The 14,708-nt window shown below is 43.6% G+C and overlaps 1 protein-coding gene across 2 annotated transcripts in view; it reads left to right on the forward strand.

Annotated features, from left to right (window-relative positions):
• LOC144152974 (poly(ADP-ribose) glycohydrolase-like) overlaps window positions 1–14,708 on the forward strand; it is a 44,286-nt gene that overhangs the window by 16,925 nt on the left and 12,653 nt on the right. For both annotated transcript variants that reach the window (XM_077684592.1, XM_077684584.1), the window contains exons 12-16: window positions 19–179; window positions 2,281–2,366; window positions 6,935–7,071; window positions 9,989–10,136; window positions 11,601–11,679. In XM_077684592.1, coding sequence (XP_077540718.1) covers window positions 19–179; window positions 2,281–2,366; window positions 6,935–7,071; window positions 9,989–10,136; window positions 11,601–11,679 — 611 coding nt within the window. The remainder of the gene's footprint in view (window positions 1–18; window positions 180–2,280; window positions 2,367–6,934; window positions 7,072–9,988; window positions 10,137–11,600; window positions 11,680–14,708) is intronic.

The following is a 14,708-nucleotide window of genomic DNA, read 5'->3' on the forward strand; positions in this document are numbered from 1 at the left end:
CCTGTCCCCTTGTTTCAGCCGATTCCACTATTGAAAAGTGGTCAGGAACGAACACTGTCCATGAGCCAGCTGCAGATTGGCTCTCTTTTGGCAAATGCCTTCTTCTGCACATTTCCCAGGAGGAATACAAGGAAGAGCAATTCTGAATACTGCAACTATCCCGATATAAATTTCAATAGGTAGGTTGGGTCTAAATTCCAATGTTGCTGAGAACAGCCCTGTTACTAGAAACACACGAATGCATTGCTTTTTATCTGTGGTTCACTCCATATCAATTTTACCAGAAGGGTATCTAACCCTGGTATTCTGTCCTTCCGCCACTCGAGCCTCCAGTGGAGGAGGTCCTCAAAGTCGATTTCTCCATGCATAAACATTGCGGAATCCTCCCCTTAGCCGAGTGGAAGGCGCAAATAGCAGGGAGGAGAGACTCAGAATACGACCGTAAGTTTTCAGAAAAGCACTTTACCAAAGCATTTTTTCAGAAAAAAAGATTTCTAATCCTGTGAGCTTCTGAGCTTAAAGCTTGTTAGTAGAAAAAAAGAATTGCAGAAGACACCCTTATATGTTAGGATGGGGAACTATAGGTGTGCTACACGCTGTTTGCAAGATTCATTCTCAGTTTCACCACGCGCATTCGGGCCATATTGCTGTGATATGACGAAGTTTCAATATTGTTTAGGACACGAGGCATGATCAAGTTTCATTATTGCTTTTGGTCTGCTTGGTATTTATTGCCTGTTGTGAGTCAGTATGAGTAGTGGTTAACCAGTCATTCTTTAAGCATAATGACTTGATCCTTGGCTGCATCTGTTGAACACCGTCATCTTCCTTTAGTGATTTTTTTATTGGTGTTGTGTAACGAAAGTGGATGTCTGAAAATAAGGATGCACTGACTGTAGGCAGTGTTAATACTGTTAACTTGATTGACACTGACTTTCCAAAAACCCAAAAATGGTACTAGCTACTTTACATCCGTACCTTTATTGGGGCCATTAGTAAAACTAATTGGTCGCCAAAATTTGATGTTTTACCTCGAAGCAGCGCTAACACATTTTGCTCGTTTTTATGGCTGTCTTGGTAATATGGTCTGTAAATAAAATACAAGAAGAGATATGAGTGTGTCAGTGTAACCTGTGGGTGATGCGTCATCTTCTAGGAAGTTTTTGGAAGAAGGAAAACGTGTACAAAAACTAAGCTAAAGCCCTTCAATACTCAACTGGTCGAACAATATAAGAGTTTCTGGGAATTATTTGAACATTTAATTAAACAGTAAAAAAAAATACTGCCAAAATGATAAGGAGTGAGACAAGAATCAGGGTCGCTGTCGCAATCACCCTCCTCACGAAAGAGAGGGGGGGGGGGGGGGGGGTGAATCTGCGAGTAGAGTAGAATGACATTGTTCTTCTTCAGGGTCCCTCTCCTCCTTTAAAGGGACGTGCCGCCCACTTCTCATGCTAGCAGGAAGCGGACCAAGGAGCAATGCATGTGTGTATGAATGCAGCCATCACTGGTCATCATACTTTGCACTCTTACCAGTTTCTTCAAAAACCGGAATTAAAAATCCAACTTCACTGAAATTTTTACCTCAGGAAAAATTTATATCGAATGTGCAGTTCGTACCACCAAATCCACTGGGACATGGCTGGTAGCCCCATGAAATGCCTCATTAATCAGTTACAAGCGTTTAAAAATAGCTTCGTAGCAGATGACGCTGCATCTGCCCACAGGTCGCTCAAACAGCCATGAAGCGGAAGTGATATTGGGGCTCCGCAATTTGCACTCTCGGACTCCCTGAGAAGCAGTCCGGCATTCAGTTTTCCCATGTATCCCTATGGCTTCGGGGAATCCTCGGACTACCCGCGGACTATCCGCGCTGAGTCTGAGACTGTCAATCGAAGAGCCCCATTCTTGCCAGTGCTGCAGTGTGCCGTCAAACTGGCCATCTGGAGAACCGAGCCAGCTCCACTCAGCGCGCTTATTTCATGGCTGCTGCACACGCACGAAGAAGTTGTGTGCACGCTTTTACCTGACCAACTGGCCGGCCAGCCGCTCACTTGCCAGTTGCAGCGTCACTTCTGCTTGGCCGTAATGGCTCCACTTTTCTCAATTTCGCTTCCAAAATCACCAGTCCTTGCTGGTCGCCTGTGCCATGCACGTGCATATTTTAGCTGTCATATTTTGTATTTGCAGTCAAAAAGTTGGACTGTATGCAAATAGGGTATTCAAGAGGTCAAAACTTTCACTGTGATTTGCCTTTTACCGTGAACTTCTTTTTCTCAGGTTATTCTCGGGTCCTAGTGACGAAGCTGTGAAAATGGAGAAACTAAAGTGCATCATAAACTACTTCAGAAGGATCACAAAAGATGGTTAGTGGCTTAGTTCTCTCTTAGTGAGTGCACTCAATTGCAGATGAGAACAAACTTGTGTTTGTCGCACAATACGGCTTTAACTGGTGTCTGTTGCATAATACTGCTTACATCAGCCACGTGGCACCATTCACAAAAGAAATATATTGTTCATTACGTTCATTATGCTTTATGTAGGCATGGCTTTGCATTCCGGTCCTGTGCTGATGATTTATTTTCAACTCAACAATGCTCAAAAACTACTTTGGACATTTTCGAATGGAGCACCAAAAATAGACCTAGGAGACCCCAGTGCCATAGCCATCAATTTTTTTTAAGTGTGGGGTGGTGGGGTTATGGGTTTTAAAAGGAACACTAGCACTCACTTAAACCCTGCCTGTAAAACATTAAGGAAGGGGGGGTTTCGACACCCCCCTCTCCCCTTGCTACGTCCCTGGCACACGCAAAGCAAAGAAAAGACACGACTAGTGCTGGTTGTTCACTTGCAATTACGGTATTTCTTATCTCTTAAAATAACAAATACATAATCTGTGATTGCTGTCATATTACTATTGCAACATAATATTATGAAGATTAAGAGCATTCCTAAGAATACCATGTATCATTCGTAGCGCAGCTGGGCCTGATGAACCTCCAACGGTGCATAGAAAAGGCTATTCCTTTTTTGTATTCATGTTGAAAGTGTGGGGGAAAGGCCCCAGACATTCTGGGACTCGGATCAGTCACAATCATTAACAAAGCTTCTGTCAAGCTTCAATCTGGAATGCTCTTTTTCCACCTTCGCATTGAGCTTGGACTGTAACATGTTGATTCATTTATAAAGAATAGCAAAACCCTATTAGGGCAGGCATTCACACCAAAAGAGCAAGAGAATAACATTCTCATAGAATGCTCAACTACTCCTCCCCACAACATGTGCTTGGAGGCAAGACGAGGAAACGAGAGCACGATAAAGTATTTGTGCATTTTTATCTAACACAGTTGATCAAGCCTGTCAGTTAAGACGGGCTTTAGGAAGCTTCACAGCACCAACTAGGTTGCCCCCCTGACTTACAAGTGAAGACGAGGAAACGAGAGCACGATAAAGTATTCGTGCATTTTTATCTAACACAGTTGATCAAGCCTGTCAGTTAAGACAGGCTGTAGGAAGCTTCACAGCACCAACTAGGTTGTCCCCCTGACTTAAAAGTTTTTCTCCAGGTCTTTCTTTCATTGTTTTTCTTTCTAAAATGCTCCCATGGATAGTGGCACATACTGGCTTGGTATCCCTGCCAAGCCAGTGGGCTGCCCTGTGGCAATTACTTATATATGTAAACTGTGTAAACAGTCAACAGACAATATATGTAAACAGCCAATGGGCTGTCCTGTGGGCATTGTTTATATATGTAAACTGTATGTGTTCACATGTTTTGTTTGCGAACTGTGTCAGTTTGTTTAAACAATGTCGAAAAATTTCTAGTTCTTGAACGTAGTTATTGATTCCAAGAAAACCAGTTCACATTGTGAACACAAATAAAATTGTCATCCTATTATGATAAATTCCTCTTAATAAAACAGCAACTGTTTAGTGCTTGGTTAGCATCACATTGTGTTGCCAATTTTTTTCAAGTTACCATAAATTTTCTACACCAAGGATGGTTGCCAGGGCCGTTGCCAGAATTTTTTTTCGAAGGGGGTTATGGGTTTTAGGAAGGGGGTAATTTTGCTAAAAGCAACAGTAAGTATTGCTTATGTGCTGCCTGGAAAAGATTTCGGGAGGGGTTCGAACCCCTAAACCCCCCCTCTGGCTATGGCCCTGATGGTTGCAAACATAGTCTAACCATTTTAAGTTAAAATTTAGAAATGTGTAGCCTTAAAGATTCCCAGCTGGTTGAAATTAATCCAGAGCTCTCCACTACAGTGCACCTCATAGCCCAGGTTAAGCTTTGGAACATAACCCCCCCCCCCCCCCCAAATTTCTTTTTTAGAAATGTGTAGCCCACATTCCCAGCTATCTTGTGCATACTTCTTTTGCATGACAAAAGGGGGTTTAAGAATGTCAAATACCACAGTCCTCACATAATTTGGTGATGCTAGCTGTGCCCCAAGTCTATTGAGGGCTGTTTTAAAGTACATAGCAGTTTGGAGGAGTTGGTGTAACTTTGTCTTCTACTACAGCTCAACAGACAATGACTAAGGCAAGGAGAGACACACAAGTGCTTGTTGATAATAACTGTGAGACATATCAACACAAAACTTAGAAGGGAAAGAGTATAAAACTGGACTGAAAACATGCAGTCCATCATTGCAGTAGTTTGAAGGCAGGAGCCACAAAGGCACTCAGTCTCCTTGTGAAATTTTTATATAATCCGAAGATTTAGACAGTAAACCAGAGGATTTCATGAACTGAACTGGAATGCAGCCAAAAAAAATGGCAGCATCTCCACTCCGTGGATGAAGGCGAGGGTACGGAGTACGAGGTCTCGAAATGACATCCAAGTTGCGCCCCGAGTGACATCCGATTTGCGCCCCAACGGTCAGTCGATTTGAGCCGTGAGTTGCACCTTGATTATTCCCTAAATGAAACTGCAACTCACGGCTCAAATCGAATTTCCCTTGATTTTCGCTTGATGGTGGTGTGCGCACGGATGGACGCGGACGGACATTGGGAGGTCCTAAGGTACTCTGCACGGTTACGGGCGAGGGAGTAAGCCGTTTGACTCTCGGGTGCTAACTCACAGTCGTAGCCCAATGGGTAAGATGACTGACACTAATTCTGTCTGGTCTACCAGACACAGGCTCGAATCCTGCAGGTGCCTGTGGGATTTTTTGAGATTGTAAATTATATGCGCACGGACGTGGACGGACATTGTGCGGTCCTAAGGTGCTCCGCACCTAAAATAAGAGTATGCCAAATGCATTTTGGTGTCTCATATAAGGGGTGCAATTTTTTTTATTATTTACGCATATTTTTATACCAAAAATAACAATAGAACTTCCACGGTGGAAGGACTGCAGTAGGGTTATAAACCAATGTGTGCACAGTCACTGCTTAAAGGGGCCGTGCAGACAAAAGACAAGTTTGTTTTATTCAAAAGATTTCGTGTTTTATAGTGCCTTCAGTGCTTGTCCGGATGCAAACGATGTTTTATTTACTGAGAAATTAATCAATTTAGGGATACTGGTCTTAAAACAATTTCTTTTAATTTTCAAGTAAACTTTGTGAAACTTATCAGTCTTGCTGATTTTCTCCCACTGATTTCAGATATGCCATTATTTTCTCAGTTGGTCAATTAGTTCCCAAGATAATTAGCGGTAATTATCTATTTTTAGTCAAACAATAGACAAAACGTGTTGGTCATAAAACTGTAATCTATATTTTCTGATACTATGAACCCTGGTGAGTGCAATAATCGAAGCAGTTTTTTGATGCATCGCTGGGAACTAATTTTACAGCTAATTAAACTTCAGTGTTTGAAATGGGCACTGAAAATGGCTCCTTGCCACTGGTGCTACCAAAGTTTAATGAGCTGTAAAATTAGTTCCAAGCGATGCATCAAAAAACTGCTAACTCTCGTTCTTTTTTGTGCCGTGTTTTTGCGCGCTGGATTGTCAATCATGAACATTCACCAACTCGCCCAAATCACAGTCCCCCCACTTAAGTTAAAATTTTGATCTTGCCGCTAAATCGTGTGTTTTCGTGGTCTGCAATGACATCATAGGAACCGACCACTCTGCAGCCGATTGCAAAGCCTTGTTTACCGTTAGTGAACCTAGATGGCACCACAATGCCGTGGCAAACCATTTTCTGCCTTTGGTTTGTTTTTGACCGTGTTTGAACCTGGCTTGTTGTTGGTTCAGGAAGAAAATAATCGTTTCGTGATACATGGTGTTCGCTCGACAAATATGGTCACGTAAGACACTGTTCTTGCCTCAATCCAGTGTTGTCTGAGGCAACCCCAAAGCCCCACAGTCCTGTGCAGCTAAACCAAGCATAGTGCGCCCAGTGCCAACAGCAGTATGCATCGGTACTTCTATATTTACGAGTGCTTTCGTAACTTCCACTGTTTATCCCACCATTCTTACTGCTTTAAAAAGAATGTGCCCTAAATTTAAGCGCAAATAGCTCATTCAGCAAGCTTATAAGCTCCGCCTAATTTGTGTTTGCTTTTGCTGGCCTCTGCCAATCGCAGAGCTGGCTGGTATGACATCATAGGTTCTGTTGCGGGAAATGAGCTAGTGGGTCGCATGGCCATTCCCTTTTTTCCTAATGATGTAGCTTATTTGAGCGAAGTTTACATTAAAAGTGGTGTGAGTATGATTCTAACGAGGCAATCTTTAGAATGAACCAAACTTGTGTTGTGTCTTCATGACCCCTTTAATAGTTTGTATTTGTGTCAACTTGTTAGTAAGCAGGTGTTAAACAATGTTCTCGGGTATGTCTACTTTGTGCGTAAACACTTGTGTGGGGACCCCATCTGTGGTGTGAAGGAACCAGGGAAGCTGTTGTCACATTGATTGATGACTATGCTTTGCAAGCAATAGTAATAGAGTTCAGGTTTTTGTTCTTTTTGTGTGTGTGCGTATAGAACCGACTGGAATGTTAACATTTCACCGGCGAGTACTACTTGAGCCCATTGAGTGGAGCAACGCAAAGCACGAGCTGGCCGACATGCTTTTCTTGGAATCTGGATACATTGAGAGGGAAGGGCACGGCCTGCTTCAGGTAAACTATTTTCTGAACTTCTCAGTGTGGCTCCTCAAAGTCAAATAGCAATGTTTAACAACAGTAAGGCCTTTTTTATTGCTTTGTCTCAAGTGGCGAAAGCCTCCTAGTGACGGGAGATGACACTGATGGTGTGATGGCAATGTCAGAGACAGCCTCTTAACCTTCAACCCAGCAACCCCTGTAATTCCTGTACTAGTGCCACATCCTCCCTTAGCGACCCTGGGGAAGTGCGAGTTGTAATTGCCATAGCAATGCCACAGCCACGTTGGACTTGGAAGCATAGGCGTGTGCAGGGTTCTTGATTAGGGGGCGAAGTCTTACTGCAGCCCCCCCCCTGGCAACTCCCAACCTCTTACCACTAAAAGCCAAACGGTCAGAATGCAGTGCAAAGACGAGGAATGGCTATGCGTAAGAATGTATGAAGTTAATATTGTCTATTCTGAAACTCTTTTTACGTGGCTGTTTTGCTCGGTGCGACGCACGTTATTTATGAGGGAAAGTACCTAACAAGAGGACAAGAGGACAAGCTTCACAGTAGATGCAAAAATGAAAATTAAAGGGACCCTGCAACACTCTTTGAGCAGTACAAGTAAACCTGCGCGACGTTTAGATTACACTGCCAGGAATACCTGAACCAAATATTACACGTGCACGTGAAGCGGTGAGCGCGCAAATCGATGTGAAAAACGCGGAAAAACAAACCGCTCTCTCTTCAGTTGTCCTCATTATGCATGGCCTAAGGGACGTCACATAGGCCATGGCTGCCCGATCGGCTGTCACTGGACAACTTCGAGGCTAGATTCTCCCATTTCCGTCGTCGTCATCGCTGTGTACGAATCTCTTCTATGCCTGAACCTGTAGGCACAGTTTTGCCGTTTATTTTGTGTTTTGAGTGCGCGCGGAGTTTGAGTGATGAGCTCAATACTTCCCTTTCAACGGGACCACTCGACTACAAACGTTTATTGCTTCAAAAACGCCCTCCCAACCCGAGCGCGCACTTGCGAGCAGGCACCCATGCCTGCTTTTTTGTGGCACCAGACCGGAAATAGGCCCCTCCGCGTTGCGGAGAAAAGGAGAAAACTACCCGGCATGTGATATATCGAAGGCCGCCGAAGAGAACGCCGCGAGTCGCCCCCCTCTCCGGGAGAGAGCGCGCAGCTTTCGTCGCCTTGTCCGCGCTCGAGTTGAGAGGGAACGATTATGCGCGATTTCTCATCGCGCGTAGTTTCGTGAATTGTAAACGGATTTTCATAATTCTTGCGGGAGGAGATTTCTGGGACAATAGACTTTATCCCAAAATATAGTACTAGTAGTCGATGGCAAGTGTTGCAGGGTCCCTTTAAGTGATAATGTGTTACTCACAACAGCCTGCTTTTGGTCCCCACCTTTCCTGGGCTGAAAGTAAACAGCTTTTGCAAGGTAACATGAGATTATCTTCGGCTGCCATTATTGTGAAAACAGGCATGTGTTTTAACCCTACGGAATGGGTTCGATAGAGTAAAGGTATGGGGAAAATTTGCCCCCCTCCCCCTAAGATGATTAGGGGGCACCCCCCCGCACCCCCTGTGCACACACCTATGCTTGGAAGTGTTTAATTGTCATGGCAACAACGTGAGGAGGTGCAGTTGGGGGAGAGCTCCCATTGGGCCAGCTTCACTGCAACCGGCACGCAGCCAGACCAGGCCGCATGCAGCACTTGGGCAGTAAAGACACCAGCTCAAATCACACTTGAACACTTCATCCGTGCCATGAAAATGCAGCCATGCACGAACATGATGTGCGGCGAGAAACACTGATGTACAATGCAAAATAGCCAAAGTTGTCATCAAGCGCAGTACACGCATGGCACCAGTCCTATTGTTCAGCTTAGCTTCTTGGCATTCAAACGAGTTCCTCTCCTTTTGCTACGAGGTAAGGAAAAAGACTTCTTGCTGCAATTAATCATGTCCAACTAAGCATGCCGAGAATTCTCTCACCATGTGAGACCTATGTTGGCCTTGCCTTGCAGCAGAGGTGGCAGCGGTGACGGTTGTTGTACATGCGCACCGCCAGTCACGCTGGGGAGAGACGGAGAGAGAAAAAGTGAGAGCAGGAATAGAATCTCGTTTCCCTCGGGCTGCTGCATTGAGGGGCGCTAAAATCAAATTGAAACCAATGAAAACCAATTAATGCCTCAAAATCTTAGCTATTTTTACTTTAAGGACCCGTAAAGAATACAAGACATCCAAATGAAGCTGTACCACTTTACTGACAGTCAAAGCTGTGGCATGAGTGCGTTGGGCCAGCGGCCCTTCTTACACATTGTCAGTAGCATAAATTTTGTCATTGTCGTTTCTTATTGTAAATTGAGTGAGAAGCATTGTCACTTATTCCTTAAGACTGCTTCCTAATCCAAGAACCTCATAACAGAAGTATTTGTGGGAGCATAATGAGTAGGCGTGCAGTCAAAAACACATTTCGGGAGCTTGGATGGAAGGCAAGGGTTAGTTGAGTAAGAAGAGTTTTTTTTCCCTTGCAAGGACCTCACCCTTGGAACTTTTTTCCTTCCTTTCCTTGCCTCAAAAATTCTGTAACTTCTAGGTAGAGCCCAATCATCGAATGCACCGCTATGCATAAGGCATATTAGAGCAGTACGCATGCCCAACTCCAACACTTATTAGGGACTATTTAAGGATGTGGGAAATTTTTCTGAATTTGGAAAGAGAAGATGACAGCATTAAGAAAAAAACAATGTTCTTTGCAAGCCGGCTCTTGCTCATTTCGTTGTGTAGCAGCAGTTGTTAGATGGCGGAGATTTTTTGTTTGCTTATTCTTATGCGCTGGCTGTACTGTTCAAATCAAGCCTCCGCACGAAAATTACAGGTTTGAGCTGGAATTGACTGTTCCGTGCATTTTTTTTTTTTTTTTTTTCAAGGTTGACTTTGCCAATAAGTTTATTGGTGGTGGAGTGCTAGGTGGTGGTTGTGTTCAAGAGGAAATCCGGTTCATGATATGCCCAGAAATGATTGTGTCTCGGCTCTTTACTGAAGCACTCAGCCCTAGAGAGGTCCTAGTCATTACTGGTGAGTACTTGTTTTTTCCCTTTATTGTTTACTGATCTGTTAGTGTCGTTTTCTTGGTTTTACTTCGGCTACAGTTTTAATGGGGCATAGTTCTAATTCTGTTTTCATTGTGTGTTTTCTGCATGTCATTTCCTGTTTTAAACTCAGTTGTCCACATGGACAGCCGTCAACCTATTTCTTTATAGGTTGTGCTTTTATTCTTATTTGAAGTTATAAATACAGCCTAAGCCTTGCAGGCTCGTTTTATTTCTTGTTGCCTCTGCCCCCGTCAGGACCTTGCAGCGGCAAATGTAATGTTAGAGGTGTATAAATAGAAATGTAGCACACAGTTTATGTCAATTGGGGTTACTAAAAAAACTCTGTGTTTCAATTAGAAGAAACTGTAAACAGTTTGTTGCCCCTTTCACGAGACTGCACGCATGCACTTGTCTTCTCCTATTGAGCGGAAATTTAGCGCCTTACTTAACAACTTGAAAACAAACTTATGTCGGCTCAACAAGCCATGGAACAAATAATGATCGGAGTAGCACTTAAGAGACAGGAAATGAGCTTCCTGGATCGGAGAACAGGCTAGAATAGAAGATATCATAGTTCAAATAAAGAAAAAGATATGGACTTGGGCTGGCCACGTAGTTAGGTCAGCCCAGGCTGGAGGGGAAGAGCTGGGCCGTTCCACTGCCACACACTGTGATCTCCAGAGAGCCAGTCTGTCTGCCTTGCGTCGGTACATCTCTATAGCTCTCCGCTGTCACGATGATGCGCTGCCATCTTTTGGGGCGCAGCCGAAACTCGTCGCCAATGAAGGGCCACATCATTGTGTCAATGTGCCTCAGGTGCATCTTCTGCTGTCCCTGTACCGATTGAGGAATTCCCACTATACTCAGGTACAACCTAATAAAAATGGCAACGGAAGTTGCTGCTGTGCCTCATCACCGCATCCTGATGTTACTGCGCACTGCGCAAGTAGGGTGTTACTGGGAATATTTTGAACATGGCAGGAGCCATTTTCATGATTTTTTGGACTTAATATGCTTATAAACTACTGCAGCGACGACAAACAAACTATGTGAAAAAAGGCAGACGATATCACACATTCATAGCAATCTCCTTTCAAAACGAGTGCGCCCCTTGACATCCTGGTCTGTCGCTTAGGCGGTGTGCTACCGTACATGAGCTATTGCCGTTCTTAACTTGTTCTCGAGTATAGCTTAAGTTGACAGGACATAAACTTAAGGAATACTACATACAACTCACACAGGCACCTGTGTATGTTGTGCATGTTTCTCAACCTTCTGTCCAGTCTTTTTGTGCTGTGAATTAACTATATGAATAGAGAATCTCATGCCAAAGTTTTGCTACTAAATAATCAGCACCTTGTGCTGCATGCTTTTCCTGTATGAGAAGACCAGATGTGCTCCTTTCGATGCCTGTTTCTCCTTTCTAATTTGTGAGTTCCATTTTCAGGGGCAGAGCAGTATAACGTCACTTCTGGGTATGCTGGCAAGTTCTCGTGGGAGAGTGATTTCAGGGACCAGGCTCCTAGGTAAGTATGTACATCTGTTGAATTCAATCTGTGCATGCGTGCGTGCACATGTGTGTGTGCGTGCATGCGTGAGTGTGCGTGTGTGTGTCGCACTTTCAGAGTGCTTGCATAAGGCTTGCTTTACTGGGCCAATGAAACTACCTTGTCTGTGTGTCTTGTGTGTTTTTGTGCAGAATAGGACCTCTCAGCTAATAGCACTCTGTTTAAAGGGGCCATGCAGACAAAGTATAAGTTTGTTTTACTTGAAAGATTTCGTGTTTTATAGTGCCCACACACTTGTCCGGCAGCAAATGATGCCGTCTTCACTGAGAAATTAACTAACTTAGGTTAAAGTTTTGACTCTCCCGCTGAATCGTGTGTTTCCGTGACGTCTGCCATGAAGTCATAAGTGTGCGAACTCAAACTTCCAATGCGTCATTTGGCTCTGCAGCCTTACTTGCCGTCAGTCCTCTCAGATGGCGCTACCATACTCAGCCACAGACTGTTGTCCGTTGTCGCTTTGTTTTTGACCGTGTTTGCACCTGGTTTGTTTTTGTTACTGTAGAAAGTAATCATTTCGTGAAACATGGGGTGTCCTCGACAAACAGGGTCATGTAAGACGTCGCTTACTCCAATCGGCCAGTGTCGTGCAAGACAACTCCAAAGCGGCAGAATGCTGTGCAGCTAAAACAAGCATAGTGTGCCCAGTACCTACAGCAGCGCGCATCAGTACTTCTACGCTCACGTGTATTTTTGCAACTTTCATTGTTTACCGCGCCATTTTTACTGTTGTAAAATTAATATGCATTACATTTAAGCACAAATAGCTAGCTTGGCAAGCTTATGAGCCCTGCCTAATTTGTGTTTGCCTCTGCCGGCCTCAGCCAATTGCACAGCTGGGCATATGACATCATAGGTTCTGTTGCAGGAAATGAGCTAGTGGGTCGCATGGCCATTCCCTTTTTTCCTAATTAAATAGCTTATTTGAGCAAAGTGTGCGTTAAAAGTGGTGGCAGTATGATTCTAACGAGGCAATCTTTCGAATGAACCAAACTTGTGTTTTGTCTGCATGGCCCCTTAATCAAAACTTGCGATAAACTAATCAGTTCTTGCTGGTAATTTTCAAGGTGTGTGTTATGAGATTACAGAGTGTTGCTTTTTTTCTCATCTCCCTATTGCAGGGACAAAACGGCTGGTATAGCACTTTTAAAATCATCATACTTATAAAGTATTCTAATAAAAAGACAAGAAAAATGTGCACTTCGTAGGTATATTATAAACAAAATTTGGATGTGAAATTTCCTAGAAAGAATTTAGTGCACTCGATTCCTGCTCCCAATTTTTAGCACTGAAAACTTAAAAATTATTACTGGTGAATTACGCTGGCAGGCTAGTGCCAGCCAAGGGCAAAGGGTATCAGGCAAGCTGATTGCAGGCGGGATCTTAGTGCATGTTAAAGGAACACTGAAGACGACCAGTAAGTTGGTTTCAAATGAAAGTCTGATTTTCCCATAGCCATTTTACCGTCAACTGGAGCTGAAAGAACCCTTAATTGCTGAGAAATCACCAATCAAACGACGCATGTCCCTTCCTCATTTCTCTCGCACCGATTCCATGACGCAAACGGTGGCTGCTGCAGCCGCTGTTTGCGTCACAGTAAACGAGAAGCAAGCGAGGCAGTGGTGATGTATAGGAGTATAAAAGCAACCGAATATAACGCTACCATGTTCCAAGCAGTTTCGTCAGTGTAGGTCAAATCAATTGTGCTTTCCCGAACTCTCACGTCCTTTGCTGCTCCAGACCACGAAACAAAATGTTTATTCATGGGACCCGTGATCAGTATGGACGCTTTGTAGAAGAAAAACATATTGTCCTTTTTCAGCTGGGTTAAAGTTGGCGTTGAACCAACCACTCGTGCACATTTTCGCTGCTTTCTACCTTATTTTACAAAACTGCGCGCAAGGGTGCTATGTACTGTATTCATTTTTTCAGTGAACTAATCCAATGACTCAGAGTAACGTGTATTTTGATTTCAGTGTGCCTTTAAAGAACCCCAGATGATCTAATATAGCCCATTCAGGGGGCAGTTATAATAGTCATTAAAGGTGATGTGCACTGAAATTTTTTAGGGCAGCCGAATCCTATGAAGATGTGCTGCTAGCACAAGGCTGTGACCAAGTGTTAAGGAGGAATATGTATCATACCCACTGGGTAATAGTGTGTGTAATGAAAGCGGTGAAATTGAGCAAAAAAAAGTTTGTTGCTCATAAAGCAAGGTAAAGCACAGTTGCCCCACGTACCGAAAGCTAACAGCAAAATGGCATGATTCTGTGTTGTCTGTCAACTGAAGTGGCTCAGTCTGTCAAGGCTATGCTTTTGGTATTTTCTGTGTTAATAGGCAACTCCTGCTGCTGTTAGTGGTATATTTGTTTCCACAACACTTTAATCTACCAATATAAGCCCACATATTACACCCTGCACAGATTTAGTCAGTGGTCTGTTACACTTCCCTAGGTGCCGAGACTCTCAGTTTTTAGATTTTTTTCCCCCAAAAGTGTGTCTTTTCAGTGAAAATTTCAACATAAATCTCATATGCGAAAGCTGCTGCAAAAGAATTGTGGGAAGTGTTTGTCTCATTCACCACCAGTGATGATTGTAGCTTTAGTCTCAGTGGATCGTAGTACTGAGAGATCTGTTTCAGCTTCACCACAGCCAAAAACTGGTATTTCAAGCTAGGTCACTTTAATTTGACCTAAGCATTAACTTTTCCGCTCGAAGTGCGTCATAGAGCGGAGCATAAAATGCACCAGTCCAAAAAATTCATAGAGTAGCAGCTTGCGTGCATACACCTCAGCGCAAAAAAACAAGACAGAAAATCGGCCAACTATTAGACAGTACCGCTTATGCAAGGTGGCGGCACCCCAAATTGAATAGCTTATAGAGTCAAACCCGATAATAACGAACCCGGATAGAGCTAATTATGCTATATATGGAACAAAAACAAATCGGTTATGAAAATACACGTGAAACATATTCCTTATAATGAAGTT

Source organism: Haemaphysalis longicornis, unplaced genomic scaffold (genome assembly GCF_048455015.1).
Source record: "Haemaphysalis longicornis isolate Haplotype H1 unplaced genomic scaffold, Haemaphysalis longicornis Haplotype H1 scaffold_1, whole genome shotgun sequence".
Taxonomy (NCBI): domain Eukaryota; kingdom Metazoa; phylum Arthropoda; class Arachnida; order Ixodida; family Ixodidae; genus Haemaphysalis; species Haemaphysalis longicornis.